At 39.9% G+C, this 22,557-nt stretch overlaps 1 protein-coding gene across 2 annotated transcripts in view; it reads left to right on the top strand.

The window, feature by feature from the left end:
- ITGAM (integrin subunit alpha M) overlaps positions 1-22,557 on the top strand; it is a 76,574-nt gene that overhangs the window by 21,154 nt on the left and 32,863 nt on the right. The window contains exons 13-14 of one of the 2 annotated variants that reach the window (XM_055297843.2): positions 20,607-20,747; positions 20,838-21,047. In XM_055297843.2, coding sequence (XP_055153818.1) covers positions 20,607-20,747; positions 20,838-21,047 — 351 coding nt within the window. Of the gene's footprint in view, positions 1-20,606; positions 20,748-20,834; positions 21,048-22,557 lie in introns of both variants that reach the window. The other variant, XM_055297842.2, reaches the window with a different exon arrangement.

The raw sequence follows: 22,557 nt of genomic DNA, 5'->3' as shown, positions 1-22,557 counted from the left end.
TATTTTACTGAGGATTTTTGCATCGATGTTCATCAGGGATATTGGTCTAGAATTCTCCTTTTTTTGTTGTGTCTCTGCCAGGCTTTGGTATCAAGATGATGCTGGCCTCAAAAAATGAGTTAGGGAGGATTCCCTCTTTTTCTACTGATTTGAATAGTTCAGAAGGAATGGTGCCAGCTCTCCTTGTACCTCTAGTAGAATTCAGCTGTGAATCCATCTGGTCCTGGACTTTTTTTGGTTGATAGGCTATTAATTATTGCCTCAATTTCAGAGCCTGTTATTGGTCTATTCAGGGATTCAACTTCTTCCTGGTTTAGTCTTGGGAGGGTGTATTTGTCGAGGAATTTATCCATTTCTTCTAGATTTTCTAGTTTATTTGCGTAGAGGTGTTTATAGTATTCTCTGATGATAGTTTGTATTTCTGTGGGATTGGTGGTGATATCCCCTTTATCATTTTGTATTGCATCTATTTGATTCTTCTCTCTTTTCTTCTTTATTAGTCTTGCTAGTGGTCTATCAATTTTGTTGATCTTTTCAAAAAACCAGCTCCTGGATTCATTAATTTTTTGAAGGGTTTTTTGTGTCTCTGTTTCCTTCAGTTCTGCTCTGATCTTAGTTATTTCTTGCCTTCTGCTAGCCTTTGAATGTGTTTGCTCTTGCTTCTCTAGTTCTTTTAATCGTGATGTTAGGGTGTCAATTTTAGATCTTTCATGCTTTCTCTTTTGGGCATTTAGTGCTATAAATTTCCCTCTACACACTGCTTTAAATGTGTCTCAGAGATACTGGTATGTTGTGTTTTTGTTCTCGTTGGTTTCAAAGAACATCTTTATTTCTGCCTTCATTTCATTATGTATCCAGTAGTCATTCAGGAGCAGGTTGTCCAGTTTCCATGTAGTTGAGCAGTTCTGAGTGAGTTTCTTAATCCTGAGTTCTAGTTTGATTGCACTGTGGTCCAAGAGACAGTTTGTTATAATTTCTGTTCTTTTACATTTGCTGAGGAGTGCTTTACTTCCAACTATGTGGTCAATTTTGGAATAGGTGTGGTGTGGTGCTGAAAAGAATGTATATTGTGTTGATTTGGGGTGGAGAGTTCTGTGGATGTCTATTAGGTCCACTTGGTGCAGAGCTGAGTTCAATTCCTGGATATCCTTTTTAACTTTCTGTCTCGTTGATCTGTCTAATGTTGACAGTGGGGTGTTAAAGTCTCCCATTATTATTCTGTGGGAGTCTAAGTCTCTTTGTAGGTCTCTAAGGACTTGCTTTATGAATCTGGGTGCTCCTGTATTGGACGCATATATATTTAGGATAGTTGGCTCTTCTTGTTGAATTTATCCCTTTACCATCATGTAACGGCCTTCTTTGTCTCTTTTGATCTTTGTTGGTTTAAAGTCTGTTTTATCAGAGACTAGGATTGCAACTCCTGCTTTTTTTTTGTTTTCCATTTGCTTAGTAGATCTTCCTCCATCCCTTTATTTTGAGCCTATGTGTGTCTCTGCAGATGAGATGGGTCTCCTGAATACAGCACGCTGATGGGTCTTGATTCTTTATCCAATTTGCCAGCCTGTGTCTTTTAATTGGAGCATTGAGCCCATTTACATTTAAGGTTAATATTGTTATGTGTGAATTTGATCCTGTCGGTATGATGTTAGCTAGTTATTTTGCTTGTTAGTTGATGCAGTTTCTTCCTAGCATCAATGGTCTTTACAATTTGGTATGTTTTTGCAGTGGCTTGTACTGGTTTTTCCTTTCCATGTTTAGTGCTTCCTTCAGGAGTTCTTGCAAGGCAGGCCTGGTGGTGACAAAATCTCTCAGCATTTGCTTGCCTGTAAAGGATTTTATTTCTCCTTCACTTATGAAGCTTAGTTTGGCTGGATATGAAATTCTGGGTTGAAAATTCTTTTCTTTAAGAATATTGAATATTGGCCCCCACTCTCTTCTGGCTTGTAGAGTTTCTGCCGAGACATCAGCTGCTAGTCTAATGGGCTTCCCTTTGTGGGTAACCCAACCTTTCTCTCTGGCTACCCTTAACATTTTTCCCTTCATTTCAACTTTGGTGAATCTGACAATTATGTGTCTTGGAGCTGCTCTTCTTGAGGAGTATCTTTGTGGCATTCTCTGTATTTCCTGAATCTGAATGCTGGCCTGCCTTGCTAGATTGGGGAAGTTCTCTTGGATAATATCCTGCAGAGTGTTTTCCAACTTGGTTCCATTCTCCCCATCACTTTCGGGTACACCAATCAGACGTAGATTGGGTCTTTTCACACAGTCCCATATTTCTTGGAGGCTTTGTTCATTTCTTTTTACTCTTTTTTTCTCTAAACTTCTCTTGCTTCATTTCATTCATTTGATCTTCAATCAATGATACCCTTTCTCCAACTTGATCAAATCGGCTACTGAAGCTTGTGCATGCGTCACATAGTTCTCATGCCATGGTTTTCAGCTCCATCAGGTCATTTAAGGTCTTCTCTATGCTGTTTATTCTAGTTAGCCATTCATCTAATCTTTTTTCAAGGTTTTTAGCTTCTTTGTGATGGGTTCGAACATCCTCCTTTAGCTTGGAGAAGTTTGTTATTACCAATTGTCTGAAGCCTTCTTCTCTCAACTCGTTAAAGTCATTCTCTATCCAGCTTTGTTACATTGCTGGTGAGGAGCCATGTTCCTTTGGAGGAGAAGAGGCACTCTGATTTTTAAAATTTTCAGCTTTTCTGCTCTGGTTTCTCCCCATCTTTGTGGTTTTATCTACCTCTGGTCTTTGATGATGGTAACGTACAAATGGGGTTTTGGTGTGGATGTCCTTTCTGTTTGTTAGTTTTCCTTCTAACAGTCAGGACCATCAGCTGCAGGTCTGTTGGAGTTTGCTAGAGGTCCATTCCAGACCCTATTTTCCTGGGTTTCACCAGCGGAGGCTGCAGAAGAGCAACTATTGCAAAGTGGCAAATGTTGCTGCCTGATCCTTCCTCTGGAAGCTTCATTGCAGAGGGGCACCCAGCCGTATGAGGTGTAAGTTGGCCCCTACTGGGAGGTGCCTCCCAGTTAGGCTACTCGGGGGTTAGGGACCCACTTGAGGAGGCAGTCTATCCGTTCTCAGATCTCAAACTCCGTCCTGGGAGAACCACTACCCTCTTCAAAGCTGTCAGACAGGGACGTTTAAGTCTGCAGAAGTTTCTGCTGCCTTTTGTTCAGCTATGCCCTGCCCCCAGAGGTGGAGTCTACAGAGGCAGGCAGGCCTCCTTGAGCTGCGGTGGGCTCCACCAAATTGGAGCTTCCTGGCCGCTTTGTTTACCTACTCAAGCCTCAGCAATGGCAGACGCCCATCCCCCAGCCTCACTGCCACTTTGCAGCTTGATCTCAGACTGCTGTGCCAGCAGTGAGCAAGGCTCCGTGGGCTTGGGACCCTCCAAGCCAGGTGCGGGATATAATCTCCTGGTGTGCCATTTGCTAAGACCATTGGAAAAGTGCAGTATTAGGGTGGCAATGTCCCAATTTTCCACATACCATCTGTCACAGCTTCTCTTGGCTAGGAAAGGGGATTCCCCAACCCCTTGCACTTCCCAGGTGAGGCGATGCCTCACCCTGCTTTAGCTCATGCTCTGTGGGCTGCACCCACTGTCCTACAAGCCCCAGTGAGATGAACCCAGTACCTCAGTTGGAAATGCAGAAATTACCCGTCTTCTGAGTTGCTCACGCTGGGAGCTGTAGACTGGAGCTGTTCCTATTCAGCCATTTTGGAACTGCCTCTGCCTATAGTTCTTTAAGAAAAAAATTTCAGGCAGGGCATGGTGGCTCATGCCTGTAATCCCAGTGTAGCAGGACAAGCTGCAGACAAAACCCCTCAGACACCGAGTTAAAGAAGGAAGGGCTTTTTTTAGCCAGGAGCTACAGCAAGACTACATCTCCAAAAACTGAGCTCCCCGAATGAGCAATTCCTGTCCCTTTAAGGGCTTAAAACTCTAAAGGGGTCCACGTGAGGGGGTCATGATCGATTGAGCAAGCAGGAGGTACGTGACTGGAGGCTGCATGCACCAGTAAACAGAACGGAACAGAACAGGACAGGGATATTCACAATGCTTTTCCATACCATGTCTGGAATCTATAGATAACATAACTGGTTAGGTCAGAGGTTGATCTTTAACCAGGGCACGGCGCCGGGCTGTCTGCCTGTGGATTTCATTTCTGCCTTTTAGTTTTTACTTCTTCTTTCTTTGGAGGCAGAAATTGGGCATAAGACAACATGAGGGGTGGTCTCCTCCCTTACCAGCACTTTGGAAGGCTGAGGCAGGTGGATCACCTGAGGTCAGGAGTTTGAGACGAGCCTGGCCAATGTGGTGAAACTCTGTCCCTACTAAAAATAAAAAATATAAAAAAAATTAGCCAAGCATGGTGGCGTGTGCCTATAATCCCAGCTACTCAGGAGGCTGAGGCAGGAGAATCACTTGAACCCGGGAGGCAGAGGTTGAAGTGAGCTGGGATCGTGCCACTGCACTCCAGCCTGGGTGACAGGGCGAGACTTCATCTCAATTAAAAAAAAAATTCCAACTTTTAGATTTGGGGTACATGTATAGGCTTGTTACATGCATACATTGCATGTTGCTGAGGTTTGAGCTGCAGATCCCATCACCCAGGTAGTGAGCTTAGTACCTGTGGTGGTTTTTCTTTCCTCTCTTTTTTTTTTTTTTTTTTAGAGACAGGGTCTCACTATGTTGCCCAGGCTGGTTTTGAACCCTGAGCTCAAGCAATGTTGCCCAGGCTGGTTTTGAACTCCTGAGCTCAAGCAATCCTCCTGCCTTGGCCTCCCAAAATGCTGAGATTACAGGCGTGAGCCACTGCGCCTGGCCCAATAGGTGGTTTTTCAACCCACACCTCGTGCTCCTCCAGCTGGTAGTCTGCAGTATCTATCATTCCCATCTTTGTGTCTATGTATACCCAATGTTTAGCTCCCACTTATAAGTGAGAACGTGCAATATTTGATTTTCTGTTCCTGCGTCAATTCACTTAGGATTATAGCCTCCAGCTGCACCCATATTGCCGCAAAGGACGTGATTCATTCTTTTTTATGGCGGCGTAGTATTTGATAGTGTATATGTACCACATTTTCTTATCCAATCCACCATTGATGGACACCTAGGTTGATTCCATGTCTTTCTATTGTGAATAGTGCTGTGATGAACATACGAGCATGTATCTTTTTGGTAGAACGGCTTATTTTCTTTTGGATATATGGCCAGTAATGGGATCGCTGGGCTGAATAGTAGCCCTGTTTTATATTCTTTGAGCAATCTTCAAACTGCTTTTCACAGTGGCTGGACTAATTTACATTCCCACCAGCCAACAATGTATAAGCGTTCCTTTTTCTGCATAGCCTCACCAGCATCTGTTATTGTCTTTTTAATAATAGCATTCTGACTGGTGTGAGATGGTATCTCACTGTGGTTTATGATTTGCATTTCTCTGGTGATTGGTGATAATGAACTTTTTTTTCAAATGTTTTTTGGCTACTTGTATGTCTTCTTTTGAGAAGTGTCTATTTATGTCCTTTACCCACTTTTTAATGGGGTTATTTGTTTCTTGCTTGTTGATTTGTTGAAGTTCCTTATAGATTCTGGATTTCAGACCCTTGTCAGATGTGGTTTGCAAATATTTTCTCCCATTCTATAAGTTTTCTGTTTACTCAGTTGATAGTTTCTTTTGCTCTACAGAAACTCTTTAATTAGTTCCCACTTCTTGATTTTTGTTTTTGTTGCAGTTGCTTTTGAGGACTTAGCCAAAAGTTCTTTGCCAAGGCTGGTGTTGAGAAAGTATTTCCTAAGTTTTCTTCTATGATTTTAATAGTTTGAGGGCTCACATTTAAATCTTTAATCCATGTGATTTAAGTTTTAATCACATTTAAGTCTTTAATACACCTTGGGTTGATTTTTGTATAAGGCGTAAGGAAGGGGTTCAGTTTCATTCTTCTGCATATGGATAGCCAGTTATCTCCACACTATTTATTGAATAGGAAGTTCTTTCCCCATTGCTTGCTTCATAGTCTTTATTGAAGATCAGGTGGTTCTAGGTGGGTGGCTTTATTTCTGGGCTCTCTGTTCTATTCCATTGGTCTATGTGTCTGTCTTTGTACCAGTACCATACTGTTTTGGTTACTATAGCCTCATATTCGGATAGTGTGATGCCTCCAGCTTTGTTATTTTTGCTTAGGATTGCTTTGGCTATTCAGGCTCTTTTTTTGTTCCATATTAACTTTAGAATAGTTTTTTTCTAAGTCTGTGAACAATGGCATTGGTAGTTTGATACAAATAGCATTGGTTTTGTAAGTTGCTTTGAGCAATGTGACCATTTTAACAATATTGATTCTTCCAATCCATGAGCATGGAATACTTTTCCGCTTATTTGTGTCGTCTCTGATTTCTTTCAACAGTGTATTTCTCTTTGTAGAGAACTTTCACCTCCTTGGTTAGCTGTGTTCCCAGGTACTTCATTTTTCGTGTCTGCCTGTAGTTCTGTGTGTTTTTAAAATTTTTGTCAGTGGTTCTCTTTGACTTGTAATTAATGCATTGTATGGAGATGAAACCAGTTTCTCCTGATACCTGAACAGCTTGTCATAATTCTTTGCCAATAGTCAAATTCTTCACATGGTCTCTCTAAACACATACTGGCCATTGATGGTGTCAATGCCTGACATGTATAAGGGATGGGGTGGGGAAGAAAGTGTAGAGGAATTACAGGAAGTCAAGTGTGGATGGATGCCACTTCTCTGTTTTGGGTGTGTGGTCAGGACCAGATGAGGAAGGCTGGCTGGTTAACTCCCCGCCCCCTGCCCCCACAAGTACATGCACATTACCATCAAGGGTGATAGATGCTTAAACTGGGACAGTCTGGGAGTTATGAGAGCAAATGGGAGGGGCACCCACAGAAAGGCAGTATGGAAGTCTTCCTAGTGGAAGTGGCAGCTAAGCCAAGGCCTGAGGTGGAAGCACAAGAGAAGTGAAAGGGGTGTGGGGAAGCAAGGGTCCAGAGGAGGGAGAGAGAATGGAATGGAGGGTCAGAATATGCATATATGGGGGTGGGAGGAGTGCTGGGAGAAAATGGGAAAGAAGGGTAGGTGTGGCTTATCCCAGACATGCAGGGCTTGTTCAACATCCCAAATATCAATATTGCAGAAATGGACAAGCTGATCCTGAAGTCTATATGGAAACAGAAGGGATCCATATATTAAACTTATACCTAAATATTTCATGGCTTTGTCACTATTGTAAATTGTACTGGTTTTTAAATTTAAATTTCCAATTGTTGGAACAGAACAGAGCCCTTAGAAATAATTCCACACATCTACAACCATCTGATCCTTGACAAACCTGACAAAAACAAGAAATGGGAAAAGGATTCCCTATTTAATAAACGGTGCTGGGAAAACTGGCTAGCCATATGTAGAAAGCTGAAACTGGATCCCTTCCTTACACCTTATACAAAAATTAATTCAAGATGGATTAAAGACTTAAATGTTAGACCTAAGACCATAAAAACCCTAGAATAAAACCTAGGCAATACCATTCAGGACATAGGCATGGTCAAGGACTTCATGTCTAAAACACCAAAAGCAACGGCAACAAAAGCCAAAATTGACAAATGGGATCTAATTAAACTAAGGAACTTCTGCACAGCAAAAGAAACTACCATCAGAGTGAACAGGCAACCTACAGAATGGGAGAAAATTTTTGCAATCTACTCATCTGACAAAGGGCTAATATCCAGAATCTACAAAGAACTCAAACAAATTTACAAGAAAAAAACAAACAACCCCATCAACAAGTGGGTGAAGGATGTGAACAGACACTTCTCAAAGGAAGACATTTATGCAGCCAACAGACACATGAAAAAATGCTCATCATCACTGGCCATCAGAGAAATGCAAATCAAAACCACAATGAGATACCATCTCATACCGGTGAGAATGGCGATCATTAAAAAGTCAGGAAACAACAGGTGCTGGAGAGGATGTGGAGAAAAAGGAACACTTTTACACTGTTGGTGGGACTGTAAACTAGTTCAACCATTGTGGAAGACAGTGTGGCGATTCCTCAAGGATCTAGAACTAGAAATACCATTTGACCCAGCCATCCCATTACTGGGTATATACCCAAAGGATTATAAATCATGCTGCTATAAAGACACATGCACACGTATATTTACTTCGGCACTATTCACAACAGCAAAGACTTGGAACCAACCCAAATGTCCATCAACGATAGACTGGATTAAGAAAATGTGGCACATATACACCATGGAATACTATGCAGCCATAAAAAATGATGAGTTCATGTCCTTTGTAGGGACATGGATGAAGCTGGAAACCATCATTCTCAGCAAACTATCGCAAGAACAAAAAAACCAAACACTGCGTGTTCTCACTCATAGGTGGGAATTGAACAATGAGAACACTTGGACACAGGAAGGGGAACGTCACACACTGGGGCCTGTTGTGTGGTGGGGAAGGGAGGGGGGAAAGCATTAGCAGATATACCTAATGTAAATGACAAGTTAATGGGTGCAGCACACCAACATGACACATATATACATATGTAACAAACCTGCACGTTGTGCACATGTACCCTAGAACTTAAAGTATAATAAAAAATAAATTTCTGATTGTTCAGTGATATAGAAATACAACTGGCCAGGCCCAGTGGCTCATGCCTGTAATCCCAGCACTTTGGGAGGCCGAGGCAGGTGGATCACCTGAGGTCAGGAGTTTGAGACCAGCCTGACCAACATGGAGAAACCCTGTCGCTACTAAAAATACAAAATTAGCCGGGTGTGGTGGCACATGCCTGTAATCTCAGCTACTTGGGAAGCTGAGGCAGAAGAATCACTTGAACCCAGGAGGCAGAGGTTATGGTGAGTTGAGATCATGCCATTGCACTCTAGCCTGGGCAACAAGTGTGAAACTCCCTCTAAAAAAAAAAAAAAAAAAAGAAAGAAAGAAATACAACTGATTCTTACATATTGATCTTGTATCCAAAACAATCTTAGAAAAGGGGAACAAAGTTGGAGGGTTCACACTTTCCAATTCAAAACTTACAAAGCCATAAAGCCAGAAAGTACATTAGTGGTTTCCAGGGGCTGGGGGTTGGATTGGGGATTGGAAATACTGCTAACAGATACAGAATTTCTTTCTGGGAAGATGGAAATGTTCTGGAGGTAGGGGTGATGATTACACAACATTGTGAATGTACTAAAACCCAGTCAACCTTATACTTTAAAATGGTAAATTTTATGGTCTATACATTTAATCTAAATTATAAAAGCTACTTTGAAGAAAACAATATGATTCACCATAACAGCATATTAAAGAAGAAAAAACATGTAACCAGCTGAACAGATATAGAACTATAATTTGACAACATACAACATCCTTTCATGATAAAAAATACTCTCAGCCAACTAGGAACTAAAGGGAACTTCCTCAACCTGAAAAAGAGCATTTACAAAAAATCTCTACCAGGCATTATACTTAAAAGTGAAAGAGAATGCTTTTCACCTAAAATTGGAAACAAGACAAGAATATCTACTTTTTAATTCCTATTCAACATTGTACTGGAAGACCTAGCCGATGCAATAAAGCAAGAAAAAGAAGAAAAAAAATACAAAGAGGAAAGGAAGAAATAAAACCCTCTCTTTTTGCAGATGATACAATTGCATGGAAAATTCCAAAGAATCTATAAAAAAGCTATGATAGTAGGTTTTTTCAGTAAGTTCTCAGGATATAAGAGCAACATATAAAAATCAGTTGTATTTCTATAATATAATTGAACAATTGGAAATTTAAATTAAAAAATACCATTTATAATAGCATAAAATATCATGAAATATTTAGGTATAAATCAAACAAAACATGTACGATAACTTTATGCTGAAAACTACAAAATGCTAATGAGAGAAATAAAAGACCTAAATAAATGGAGAGATACACTGTGGTCATGGATTCGAATATTGGAGTTCCAATATTGTTAAGATGTCAATTCTCCCTGAGTTGATCTACAGATTCAACACGTAAAAATCCTGGATAATATTCCATTGTGCACATGTACCACATTTTCTTTATCCATTCATCTGTTGATGGACACTTAGGTTGATTCTATATCTCGACTATTGTGAATAGTGCTGCAGTAAACATGGGAGTGCAGTTATCTCTTCAGTATACTGATTTCCTTTCCTTTGGCAATATACCCAGCACTGGGATTGCTGGATCATATGGTAGTTCCGTTTTTAGTTTTCTTGAGGAGCCTCCATATTGTTCTCTATAGTGGCTTTACTAATTTACATTCCCACTAACAATGCATGAGGGTTCCTCTTTCTCTGCATCTTTGCCAGCATCCATCATTATTTGTCTTTTCGATAAAAGCCCTTTTAACTGGAATGAGATGATATCTCATTGTGGTTTTCATTTGCATTTTTCTGGTACACAAAGGAATATTATTCAGCCATAAGATAAATGAAATCTTGTGATTTGCAATAACAGGATTGGAACTGGAAGACATTATGTTAAGTAAAACAACCCGGGCACAGAAAAACAAATATTGCATGTTCTCATTCATGTGTAGGAGCTAAAAAAAAAAATGGATCTCACGGAGGTAGGGAGTAGAATGATGGGTTACTAGAGACTGGGAAGGGTAATGAGGAGGATGGGGTAAAGAGGGGATGGTTAATGGGTACAAAAATACAGTTAGGAAAAATAAGACCTAGTGTTTGGTAGCACAGTAGGGTGACTATAGTTAACAACAGTTTATTGTATATATTTCAAAATAACTACAGGAATGGAACTGGAATGTTCCCAGCAAAAGAAATGATAAATGCTTGAGGTGATGGATATCCCAGTTACCCTGATTTGATCATCACACATTGTATGCTTGTATCAAAATATCACATGTTCCCTATAAATATGTGCAATTATTATGTATTCATAAAAAAGTAAAAATCCTGGAAGTATATTTTGCAGAATTTAGCCAATTCTAAAATTTATATAAGAAATAAAAAAGTAGAGTATCCAAAAGAATTTTGAAAAGAATCTTGATACATGCCATTAAGTAGTTGTCACTTTTTATTTATTTAATTAAAAAAATTAGATCAATATTTTATTATTTTTTAACTTTTACTTTAGGTTTGAGGGTACACATGAAAGTTTGTTATCTAAGTAAATTCGTGTCATGGGAGTTTGTTGTACAGAGTATTTCATCACCCAAGTATTAAGCCTAGTACCCAATGGTTATTTTTTCTGCTCCTGCCTCCTCCCAACGTCCACCCTCAAGTAGACCCCAGTGTCTGTTGTTTCCTTCTTTGTGTTCGTAAGTTCTTTATTGTTTAGCTCCCACTAATAAGTGAGAACATGCAGTATTTGTTTTTCTGTTCCTGTGTTAGTTTGCTAAGGATAATGGCCTCCAGCTCCATCCATGTTCCCACAAAAGACATGATCTTGCTATTTTTTATGGCTGCATAGTATTCCATGGTGTATATGTACCGCATTTTAAAAAATCCTATTTGTCATTGGTGGGCATTTAGGTTGATTCCATGTTTTGCTATTGTGACTAGTACTGCAATAAATATTCATGTGCATGTGTCTTTATGGTAGGATGATATATATTCCTCTGGGTATATCCCCAGTAATGGGATTGCTGGGTTGAATGGTAGTTCTGCTTTTAGCTTTTTGAGGAGTTGCCATACTGCTTTCCCCAAGTGGTTGAACTAATTTACCACTCCCACCAACACTATAAGTGTTCCCTTTTCTCCACAACCTCACCACCATCTATTTTTTTACTTTTACGAATAGCCATTCTAACTGGTGTGAGATGATATCTCATTGTGGTTTTGATTTACATTTCTCTAACGATAATGATATTGAGCTTTTTTTATATGCTTGTTGGCTGCATGTATGTCTTCTTTCGAAAAGTGTCTGTTCATTTCCTTTTCCCACCTTTTAATGGGGTTGTTCGTTTTTCTCTTGTAAATTTGTTTAAGTTCCCTGTAGATGTTGGATATTAGACCTTTGTTGGATGCAGTTTGTGAATATATTCTCTCATTCTGTAGGTTGTCTGTTTACTCTGTTGATACTTTCTTTTGCTGTGCAGAAGCTCTTGCATTTAATTAGATCCCATTTGTGAATTTTTGCTTTTGTTGAGATTGTTTTTGGTGTCTTTGTCAGGAAATCTTTGCCTATTCCTGTGTCTGGGATGGTATTGCCTAGGTTGTCTTCCAGGGTTCTTATAGTTTTGGGTTTTACGTTTAAGTCTTTGGTCTATCTTGAGTTGATTTTTGTATATGGTGTAAGGAAGGGGTCCAGCTTCAGTCTTCTGCATATGGCTAGCCAGTTATCCTAGCACCATTTGTTGAATAGTAATTCTTTTCCCCATTGCTTATTTTTGTCGAAGATCAGATGGTCATAAGTGTATGGCCTTATTTCTGGGCTCTCTATTCTGTTCCATTGGTTTATGTGCCTGTTTTTATACCAGTACCGTGCTGTTTTGGTTACTGTAGCCCTGTAGTATAGTTTGAAGTCAGGTAATGTGATGCCTCCTTCTGTATTCTTTTTGCTTAGGATTGCCTTGGTTATTCAGGTTCTTTTTTGATTCCATATGAATTTTAAAATAGTTTTTCCTAGTTCTGTGAAGAATGTCATTGGTAGCTTAATAGTAATAGCACTGAATCTATAAATTGCTTTGGGAAATGTGTCCATTTTAATGATATTGATTCTTCCTATTAATGAGCATGAGATGTTTTACCACTTTTTTGGTGTCATCTCTGATTTCTTTGAGCAGTGTTTTATAATTCTCACTGTACAGATCTTTCACCTCCCTGCTTAGCTGTATTCCTAGTTATTTTATTCTTTTTGTGGCAATCATGAATAGGATTGCCTTCCTGATTTGGCTCCCAGCTCTTGTTGGTGTATAGGAGTGCTAGTGATTTTTGTACATTGATTTCATATCCTGAAACTTTGTTAAAGTTATTTATCAGCTGAAGGAGCTCCTGGGCCAAGACTATGGGGTTTTCTAAATATAGAATCATGTTGTCTGCAAACAGGGATAGTTTGACTTTTTGACTTCCTTTCTTCCTATTTGTATGCCCTTTTTTCTTTCTCTTGCCTGATTGCTCTGGCTAGAACTTCCAATACTATGTTGAATAGGACTAGTGAGCAAACGCATCCTTGTTTTGTGCTGGCTTTCAAGGGGAATGCTTTTGCCCATCCAGTATGATGTTGGCTGTGGGTTTGTTGTAGATGGCTTTTATTATTTTGAGGTATGTTCCTTCAATACCTAGTTTATTGAGGATTTTTAACATAAAGGGGTGTTGAATTTTATTAAAGCCTTTTCTTCATCTATTGAGATAATCATGTGGTTTTTGTCTTTAGTTCTGTTTATGTGATGAATCATATTTATTGATTTGCATATGTTGAACCAACTTTGCACCTGGGGGATGAAGCCTACCTGATCACGGTGGATTAGATTTTTGATGTGCTGCTGGATTTGGTTTGCAGGTATTGTGTTGAGGATTTTTGCATTTGTTTTCATCAAGAATACTGGCCTGAAATTTTCTTTTCTTGTTAAGCTGACACTTTTTAGTTTGATGCCACCCGCTTTGTCTGGTTTGCTTTTGTTGCCTGTGCTTTTGGGGTCATATCCAAAAAATGGCTCAGAAGCTTGATTTTCAAGAAGCTTTTCCCTTTGTTTTCTTCTAGTAGTTTTACAGTTTCAGGTCTTGTGTTTAAGTCTTTAATCCATTTTGAGTTGATTTTGTGTATGGTTTGGGATAAAGGTCTAATTTAATCCTTTTGAATATGAATATCCAGTTCTCCCTACACCATCTGTTGAAGAGACTGTCCTTTCTCCTTTGCATATTCTTGGCACCTTTACTGAAGATCAATTGACCATAAATGCATAGTTTTATTTCTAGCCTCCCTGTTCTGTTCCATTGGTTGAGGTGTCTGTTTTTATGCCACCACCTTGTTGTTATGATTACTAGAGCTTTCTTGACACAGTATGTTTTGAGATCAGGAATTATGATGCCTCCAGTATTTTTTTCTTGAGGATTGCTTTGGCTATTTGGGGTCTTTTGTGATTCTATATAAATTTTAGTATTTTTTTCTGTTTTTGTAAAAAAATGCCATTGGGATTTTGATAAGGATTGTACTGAATCAGAAGATTGCATTAATACTCCAATCCATGAACATAGGATATCTTTCCATTTATTTTTATCTTGTTTAACTTCCTTAATCAATGTTTTATAGTTTCAGTGTACATGTTTTTCACCTCTCTGGTTAAATTTACTCTTAGGTATTTTTTTTGATGCCATTGTAAATGAGATTGTTTCTTGATTTCTTTTTCAGATAGTTCATCATTAGTGTATAGAAGCACTATTGATTTTTTACATTGATTTTGTAACCTGTAACTTTACTGAATTTATTCATTAGTTCTAGTAGTTCTTTTTTGGTAGAGTCTTTAGGGTTTTTTTATATTTATATATATATATATGTTTTTATATATATATCATTTTAAGTGTAAACAGAGACAAATTTCCTTTGTTATATCTGATTTGGGTCTCTTTCATTTATTCTTCTTGCCTAATTGCTGTGACCACGACTTCCAGTTCTATGTTACATAGAAGTAGTGAGAGTGGGCATCCTTGCCTTTTTCCTCATTTTAGTGGTAAAGCTTTCAATTTTTCACCATTGAGTATGATGTTTGTTGTGGGCTTGTCATATATGGCCTTTATCGTATTGAGGTACATTCCTTCTGTAGTGAATTTATTGAGAGTTTTTATTATAAAAGAATGTTGAATTTTGTCAAATGCTTTTTTTTTGCGTATATTGAGATGATCATGTGGTTTTAGTCCTTCATTCTGTTAATGTGATATGTCACATTAATTGATTTGCATATGTGGAAACATCCTTGCATCTTGCATCCCAGGGATAAATCACACTTGATCATGGTTATTATCTTTTTATTTTTATTTATTTATTTATTTTTTACAGAGTCTCGCTCTGTCACCCAGGCTAGAGTGCAATGGTGTGACCTCGGCTCACTGCAAGCTCCACCTCCCAGGTTCACGCCATTCTCCTGCCTCAGCCTCCTGAGTAGCTGGGACTATAGGTGCCCACCACCACGCCCTGCTAATTTTTTTTTTTTTTGTATTTTTAGTAGAGATGGGGTTTCATGGTGTTAGCCAGGATGGTCTTGATCTCCTGACCTCGTGATCCGCCCATCTCAGCCTCCCAAAGTGCTGGGATTATAGGCATGAGCCACCGCGCCCTGCCGGTTATTATCTTTTTAATGTGCCATTAAATTCAGTTTGCTAGTATTTTGTTAAAGATTTGTGTGTTTATGTTCATCAGTGATATTGACCTATAATTATATCTTGTAGAATTTTTGTCTGGCTTTGGTATCAGAGTATTGCTGGACTCAAAATAAATTTGGAAGTGTTCCTTGCTCTTTAATTTTTTTTTACATGAGTTTGAAAAGGATTGACATTAATTCATTTTTTTTTTTTTTTTTTGAGATGGAGTTTTGCTCTTGTCACCCAAGCTGGAGTACAATGGCACAATCTCGGCTCACTGCAACCTCTGCCTCCTGGGTTCAAGTGATTCTCCTGCCTCAGCCTCCCAAGTAACTGGTATTACAGGTGCTCACCACCATGCCCGACTAATTTTTGTATTTTTAGTAGAGACGATGTTTCACCATGTTGGCCAGGCTGGTCTCGAACTCCTGACCTTAAGTGATCTACCCACCTGGCCTCCCAAAGTGCTGGGATTACAGGCATGAGCCACTGCGCCTGGCAACATTAATTCTTTAAATGTTTGCATTCACCTATGAAGTGTCAGGTCCTGGGCTTTTCTTTGTTGGGAGCTTTTGGATTACTGGTTCAATCTCCTTACTTATTACTGGTCTTTTCAGATTTTTAAATTGCTTCTTGACTCAGTCCTGGTAGGTTGTATTTTTCTAGGATTTTATCCATTTCTTCCAGTGTATCTAATTTTTTGGCATTAAATAGTTCATAGTTATCTCTCATAATCCTTTGTATTTTGGTGGCATCAGTTGTAACACCTCCCCTTTCATTTCTGATTTTATTTACTTGAGTTTTTTTTTTTCTTTAGTTTAGCTAAAGGTTTGTTTATTTCATTTATCTTTTTAAAAAAGCAACTCTGGCTGGGTGTGGTGGCTCACACCTGTAATCCCAGCTCTTTGGAGGCTGAGGTGGGGGATCACTTGAACCCAGGAGTTTGAGACCAGCCTGGGCAACATAGTGAGACTCCATCTTTATAAAAAATAAATAAAAAAGCAACTCTCAGTTTTATTGACCTTTTCTATTGTTTTTTCTAGCCTCTATTTATTTCTGGTTTGAGCTTTATCATTTTATTTCTCATGCTGACTTTGAGCTTAGTTTTTTTTTCTTTTTCTATTTCCTTGATGTGCAAAGTTAGGTTGTTTCTTTCCTTCCTTCCCTCCTTCCTTCCTATCAAAATTAAAGTAAAATTGTGTTTTTTATTTTTATTACAAGTGGAATGCAACATCATGTAGAAATCAGAAAACACAAACATATTGTAAGAATAAAACAAAAAATTTCCATACCACTAGAAATGATCAATCAATATTTAGGAGATTTTTAATGTAGGTGTTTAACTCTATGAACTTCCCTCTTAAATCTGCTTTTTCTGCACCCAATAAGTTTTGGTATGTTGTGTTTTCATCATCATTTTTCTTACGATATTTTTTGATTTCTCTTTTGATTTCTTCTTTGACCCACTGGATGTTCAGTAATGTGTTGTTTAATTTTCACCTATTTTTGACTTTTTAAATTTTCCTCTTGTTGATTTCTAATGTCATAACCATTGGGTCAGAAAAAATACTTGATATGATTTATTTATTTATTTATTTATTTATTTATTTATTTATTTGAGATGGAGTCTTGCTCTGTCACCCAGGCTGGAGTGCAGTGGCATAATCTTGGCTCACTGCAACCTCTGCCTCCCGGGTTCAAGCAATTCTCCTGCCTCAGCTTCCTGAATAGCTGGGATTACAGGTGGCCGCCACCAAGCCTGGCTAATTTTTGTATTTTTAGTAGAGATGGGGTTTCACCATATTAGTCAGGCTGGTCTTGAACACCTGACCTCAGGTGATCTGTCCACCTCGGCCTCCCAGAGTGGTGGGATTACAGGCGTGAGCCACTGTGCCTGGCCAATACTTGATATGATTTAAGTCTTGAATTTCTTAAGACTTGTTTTGTGGCCTAACATATGATCTACTTAGAAAATGTTCCACATGTGCTTGAAAATACTGTGTATTCTACTGCTATTGAATGGAATGTTCTGTATATGTCTGTTAGATCCATCTGGTCTATAGTATTATGCAAGTCTGCTGTTTCCTTATTGATTTTCTGTCTGGATGATCTAACTATTGTTGAAAGTGGGATATTGAAGTTCCCTACTATTATTAGAATATAATAATGATAATACTATTATTGTATTGCTGCCTACTTCTCCCTTCAGTTCTGGTAATATTTGCTTTATGTATTTAGGTGCCCTGATGTTGGGTGCATGTATATTCACAATTGTTACATTCTCTTGGTTAATTGACTTATTTATCATTATATGATGACTTTCTTTGTCTCTTGTGGCAGTTTTAACATAAGGTCTGTTTTTTCTGATATAATCATATCTCCCTTGGTTATCATTTGCATGGAATATCTTTTTCCATCCTTCCACTTTCAGCCTATGTGTGATCTTAAATCTAAATTGAGTTTCTTATAGGCAGCATATAGTTGGATTTAAAAAAATCCATTCAGCCACTCTATGTCTTTTGACTAGAGAATCTAACCCATTTACATATAAAGTAATGATTGGCAGGTAGGGACTATTATTGCTATTTTGTTTATTGTTTTCTGACTGCTTTGTATTTCCTTTGTTCCATTCTTCCTTCCTCTCTTGCTGTCTTCCTTTGTGATTTGATTTTTTTTTTGTAGTGATATGTTTTGATTCGTTTTTCTATGCTTGGTGTATCTACCACAGTTTTTTTTTTCTTTGTGGATACCATGAGGCTTACATAAAACATCTTATAGTTATAACAGTCTGTGCCAAGCTAAAAACAACTTTGACCACATACAAAAACTTGACCCTTTAACTTCTCCTCCCCACACATTTTACATTAATGTCACACTTTACCAGTTAATTTGCAATAGAGGTGCAAAGATAAAGTTTAAGAGTTTTTCACCAAATGGTTCTGGAACAATTGGACATTCATAGTAAAAAATAAAAATAAATCTCCATTCATACGTCATGCCATATAAAAATTAATTCAAAATAAGCAATTTCTTAAAAAGTTTAACATACAGTTACCATACCAGCAATTCCACTCCTAAGCCTTTTTTTTTTTTTTTTTTTTTTTTTTTTTTTTTAGATGTAGTCTCACTCTGTTGCCCAGGCTGGGGTGCATGAAAACAGATGTCCACATGAAAACCTGTATGCAAATGTTTCTGGTTGCTCTATTAATAATCACCCCTTGGGAAAAACCAAAATGTCTTTCAACTGAGGAACGGATAAACCAACTGTGGCACACCCATACAATGGGAATACTAATCAGCAATAAAAGAGAGCAAATTACTAATACATGCGACAACACAGATGAATCTTAAAAGCGTTATTGTAGGTGAAAGAAGCCAAATTAAAAAGGCCACATACAATGTAATTCCATTTATATGACATTGCAGAACAGACAATAAGGGCAGAAAATGGTTGAGTGGTTGCCAGATGTTAGCTGGAGGGGAGAGGTAGACTATGATGGGGCATGAGGGAATATTTTGGGGATGATGAAGCTATTTTCTTTTTTGACTGTGGTGTTGGTTATATGACTTTATTTATTGTTTTTGTGACAGTCTTGCTCTGTCGCCCAGGCTGGAGTGCAGTGGCATGATCTCAGCTCACTGCAACCTCCACTTCCCGGGTTCAAGCGATTCTCCTGCCTCAGCCTCCCAAGTAGCTGGATTACAGGCGCTCGCTACTACGCCCAGCTAATTTTTGTATTTTTAGTAGAGACAGTGTTTCACCATGATTTCCAGGCTGGTCTTGAACTCCTGACCTCAGGTGATCCACCCACCCTGGCCTCCCAAAGTGCTGGGATTACAGGCATGAGCCACTGCATCTGGCCGGTTATATGACTTCATATGCTTGTCAAAACTCATAAAACTATGTACTAAAAGGCTAAATTTTATTGTATGTAAACTCTTCCGCAATAAATATGACCTAAAAAACAATCAAATTCTGTTGACTCTAGGATAAAGCTTAAATGCCTGTATTGAGTTATCAATGAGTCTTCCCTCAATAGTGTATGAGGCAGAAGTCACGTTGCAGAGCCGTGGCATGATGTCCCCTGCACATTCCCTTCCTAGAACTTGTCCCAATTTGAAATTGCTATACACATCTCACTGTTAATCCATCGATTACTCTCCTCCTTTCCACCTGGCTGCACTGAGGGCCCTGGAAGGCTCTGTGTCTCTACTACCCAGCCGTGTGCTTAGCAATAAGAAACACTTGTTTGTTAGGCCGGGCGCGGTGGCTCATGCTTGTAATCCTAGCACTTTGGGAGGCCGAGGCGGGCGGATCACGAGGTCAGGAGATCGAGACCACGGTGAAACCCCGTCTCTACTAAAAATACAAAAAATTAGTCGGGCGTGGTGGCGGGCGCCTGTAGTCCCAGCTACTAGGAGAGGCTGAGACAGGAGAATGGCGTGAACCCGGGAGGCGGAGCTTGCAGTGAGCCGAGATTGCGCCACTGCACTCCAGCCTGGGGGACAGAGCGAGACTCCATCTCAAAAAAAAAAAAAAAAAAAAAAAAGAAACACTTGTTTGTTGAATGAATAAATAAATGAATGAATGAATGGATGATTAAATAGGTGAATTTTATGGATGAATTCTACATATTGACCTTGAAGATATTTCTTAATATCACAAAAATATTCAAATAACAAATAGTTATTTTTAATCTAAGCCAGTTATTAGCCTTATTAGTCAGAGTGCCAACTTTGACTTTTTACCTGCCTAAAGATTCCCAATATATTGAAAGGGTGGTATTCTGTCTTCTCTTCTAGAATTTTCTATCTGTATTTTCCAACCCAAATCCTTCTTTGCTGCCTTAATAATCTCCCAGGAATACCATCTGGGGTAAATCCTCACTCACTGCCCATTGACTCTACTATAGGCTTCTTTATTTTTTATCTTTTAAATTATTAAAAATATATATATACACTTAGAGATTGGGATCTTGCTCTGTTGCCCAGGCTGGAGTGCAGTGGTGACAAAGCTCACTGCAGCCTTAAACTCCTTGGCTCAAGGGATGCTCCCACTTCAGCCCCCCAAGTAGCTGGGATTACAGGCAGAAACCATTCTGCCAGGCTTATTATATAGGTTCCTTTAGCTGGCAGCACATTCAAATGATAATTTATCATGAACCATATAGAAGATCACATCTGCTCCAGAGGTATTCCCCCAGCAGGCATAACTTTTCTTCAGAGAGAGAAAACCCCCACATCTGCTTTAGGTGGGAAGAGGTATGTGATTATGGTACTGTCTCTTTCAGATCGGCGCCTACTTCGGGGCCTCCCTCTGCTCCGTGGACGTGGACAGCAACGGCAGCACCGACCTGGTCCTCATCGGGGCCCCCCATTACTACGAGCAGACCCGAGGGGGCCAGGTGTCCATGTGCCCCTTGCCCAGGGGGGTGAGTGGCGATGGGACCTGGGCTTGGTGGGGCCCGGTGTGGGTGGAGGGGTCGCCTGGGTTGGGGCCTGATACTGTTTGTATTTAGCAGAGGGCTCGGTGGCAGTGTGATGCTGTTCTCTACGGGGAGCAGGGCCAACCCTGGGGCCGCTTTGGGGCAGCCCTAACAGTGCTGGGGGACGTGAATGGGGACAAGCTGACGGACGTGGCCATTGGGGCCCCAGGAGAGGAGGACAACCGGGGTGCTGTTTACCTGTTTCATGGAACCTTGGGACTTGGCATCAACCCCTCCCATAGCCAGGTGAGACCTGGTACTGTCCTTGACATGACAGTAGCCTCTTTGTTGATCTTTCTCCTTCTAATTCAGTGTGCCCACAGCTGCCAGATAAGTTCTCACAGTACCCCTTTCAGAACCTTCAAAAATAATAACATGTGGCTGGGCCTGGTGGCTCACGCCTGTAATCCCAGCACTTTGGAAGGCTGAGTTGGGAGGATTGTTTAAGCCCAGGAGTTCAAGACCAGTCAGGGCAACATAGTGAGAACCCATCTCTCCAAAAAAAAAAAAAAAAAAAAAAATTAGCCAGGTGTGGTGGCACACACCCATGGTCCCAGCTACTCTGGGGGCTGAAGCCGGAGGATTGCTTGAGCCTGGGAGGTTGAGGCTGCAGTGAGTCCTGGTTACACCACCGTACTCCAGCAGCCAGAGTGACAGAGTCAGACTTGCACATGCATGTGCGCACGTGCACACACACACACACACTTCACGGAAATCTCAAAGACTCCTAGTTCCAGATTGATTATTTCTACAGCAATAGGAGGTGCATGATAGCCTCATCACCCCCACTTTACAGATGAGTAGATCAAGTCCCAGCGATGGCACATGGCAAGCTAGCAGTATTGGGATGCAGGCATTCCTTTCTTCTGAATCTCGGTCCTAATAAGGTGACCAAGAGCTCTAGTTTGCCTAGCTCTGTCCCAGATTTAGCACTGAAATCCCACATCCTGGGAAACCTATGCGGTTGGCCACCTTACGGGGTTGCACACTTCACAGATATGGAATTGTGCAGCCACACACGCCCCTTTCTCAGAAGGGCCCTGTGCTTGGCTTAATGCTCTGCTATTGCCATCTTCAATTCTTAGGAATTTTTCAACAAGGGGTCCTACATTTTTTTGCACTGGGTCTTGCAAAGCATGGAGCCCATCCTGATGACTTGTCACCCTATATTCTGGCCCTGACAACTGTTTTCCTCTGTAAGTTGGCTTTCCATCTCCTGCCAGGTGGAGCCCACTGTCTGGAGGGACCCTTACAGTCTGGTTCCATCTTCCCTGTGTCATATTCTTTTCCACCATAGCCACCTGAGACCATCTAGTCTTCCGGCCTCTGGTCTCTGGGTTTTTACCAGCCTCACATTTTTCTTTCTTTATGTTTAAAAATTTTTTATTGTGGTAGGAGCACTTAACATAAGACCTATCCTCTTAACAGATTTTAAAATGTACAATGTACTACTGTCATCTATTGGTGCAATGTTGTACAGCAGACCTCTTGAACTTCATCTTGCATATTGAAAATGTATACCCATTGCTTAGCAACTCCTCATTGTTCTCCAGCCTCTGGCAGCCACCATTATATTCTTTGCTTCAATGAGTTTGGCTATTTTATTTTTTTTTAGTTTTTGAGATGAAGTTTCAGTCTGTTGCCCAGGCTGGAGTGCAGTGGCACAATCTCGGCTCACTGCAACCTCTACCTCCTGGGTTCAAGCGATTCTCCTGTCTCAGCCTCCCGAGTAGCTGGGATTACAAGCGTGCACCAC

This window comes from Symphalangus syndactylus, chromosome 11 (assembly GCF_028878055.3).
Source record: "Symphalangus syndactylus isolate Jambi chromosome 11, NHGRI_mSymSyn1-v2.1_pri, whole genome shotgun sequence".
Lineage (NCBI taxonomy): Eukaryota > Metazoa > Chordata > Mammalia > Primates > Hylobatidae > Symphalangus > Symphalangus syndactylus.
The sequence above is the reverse complement of the archived record's forward strand: the minus strand, read 5'-3'. Positions and strand labels throughout refer to the sequence as shown.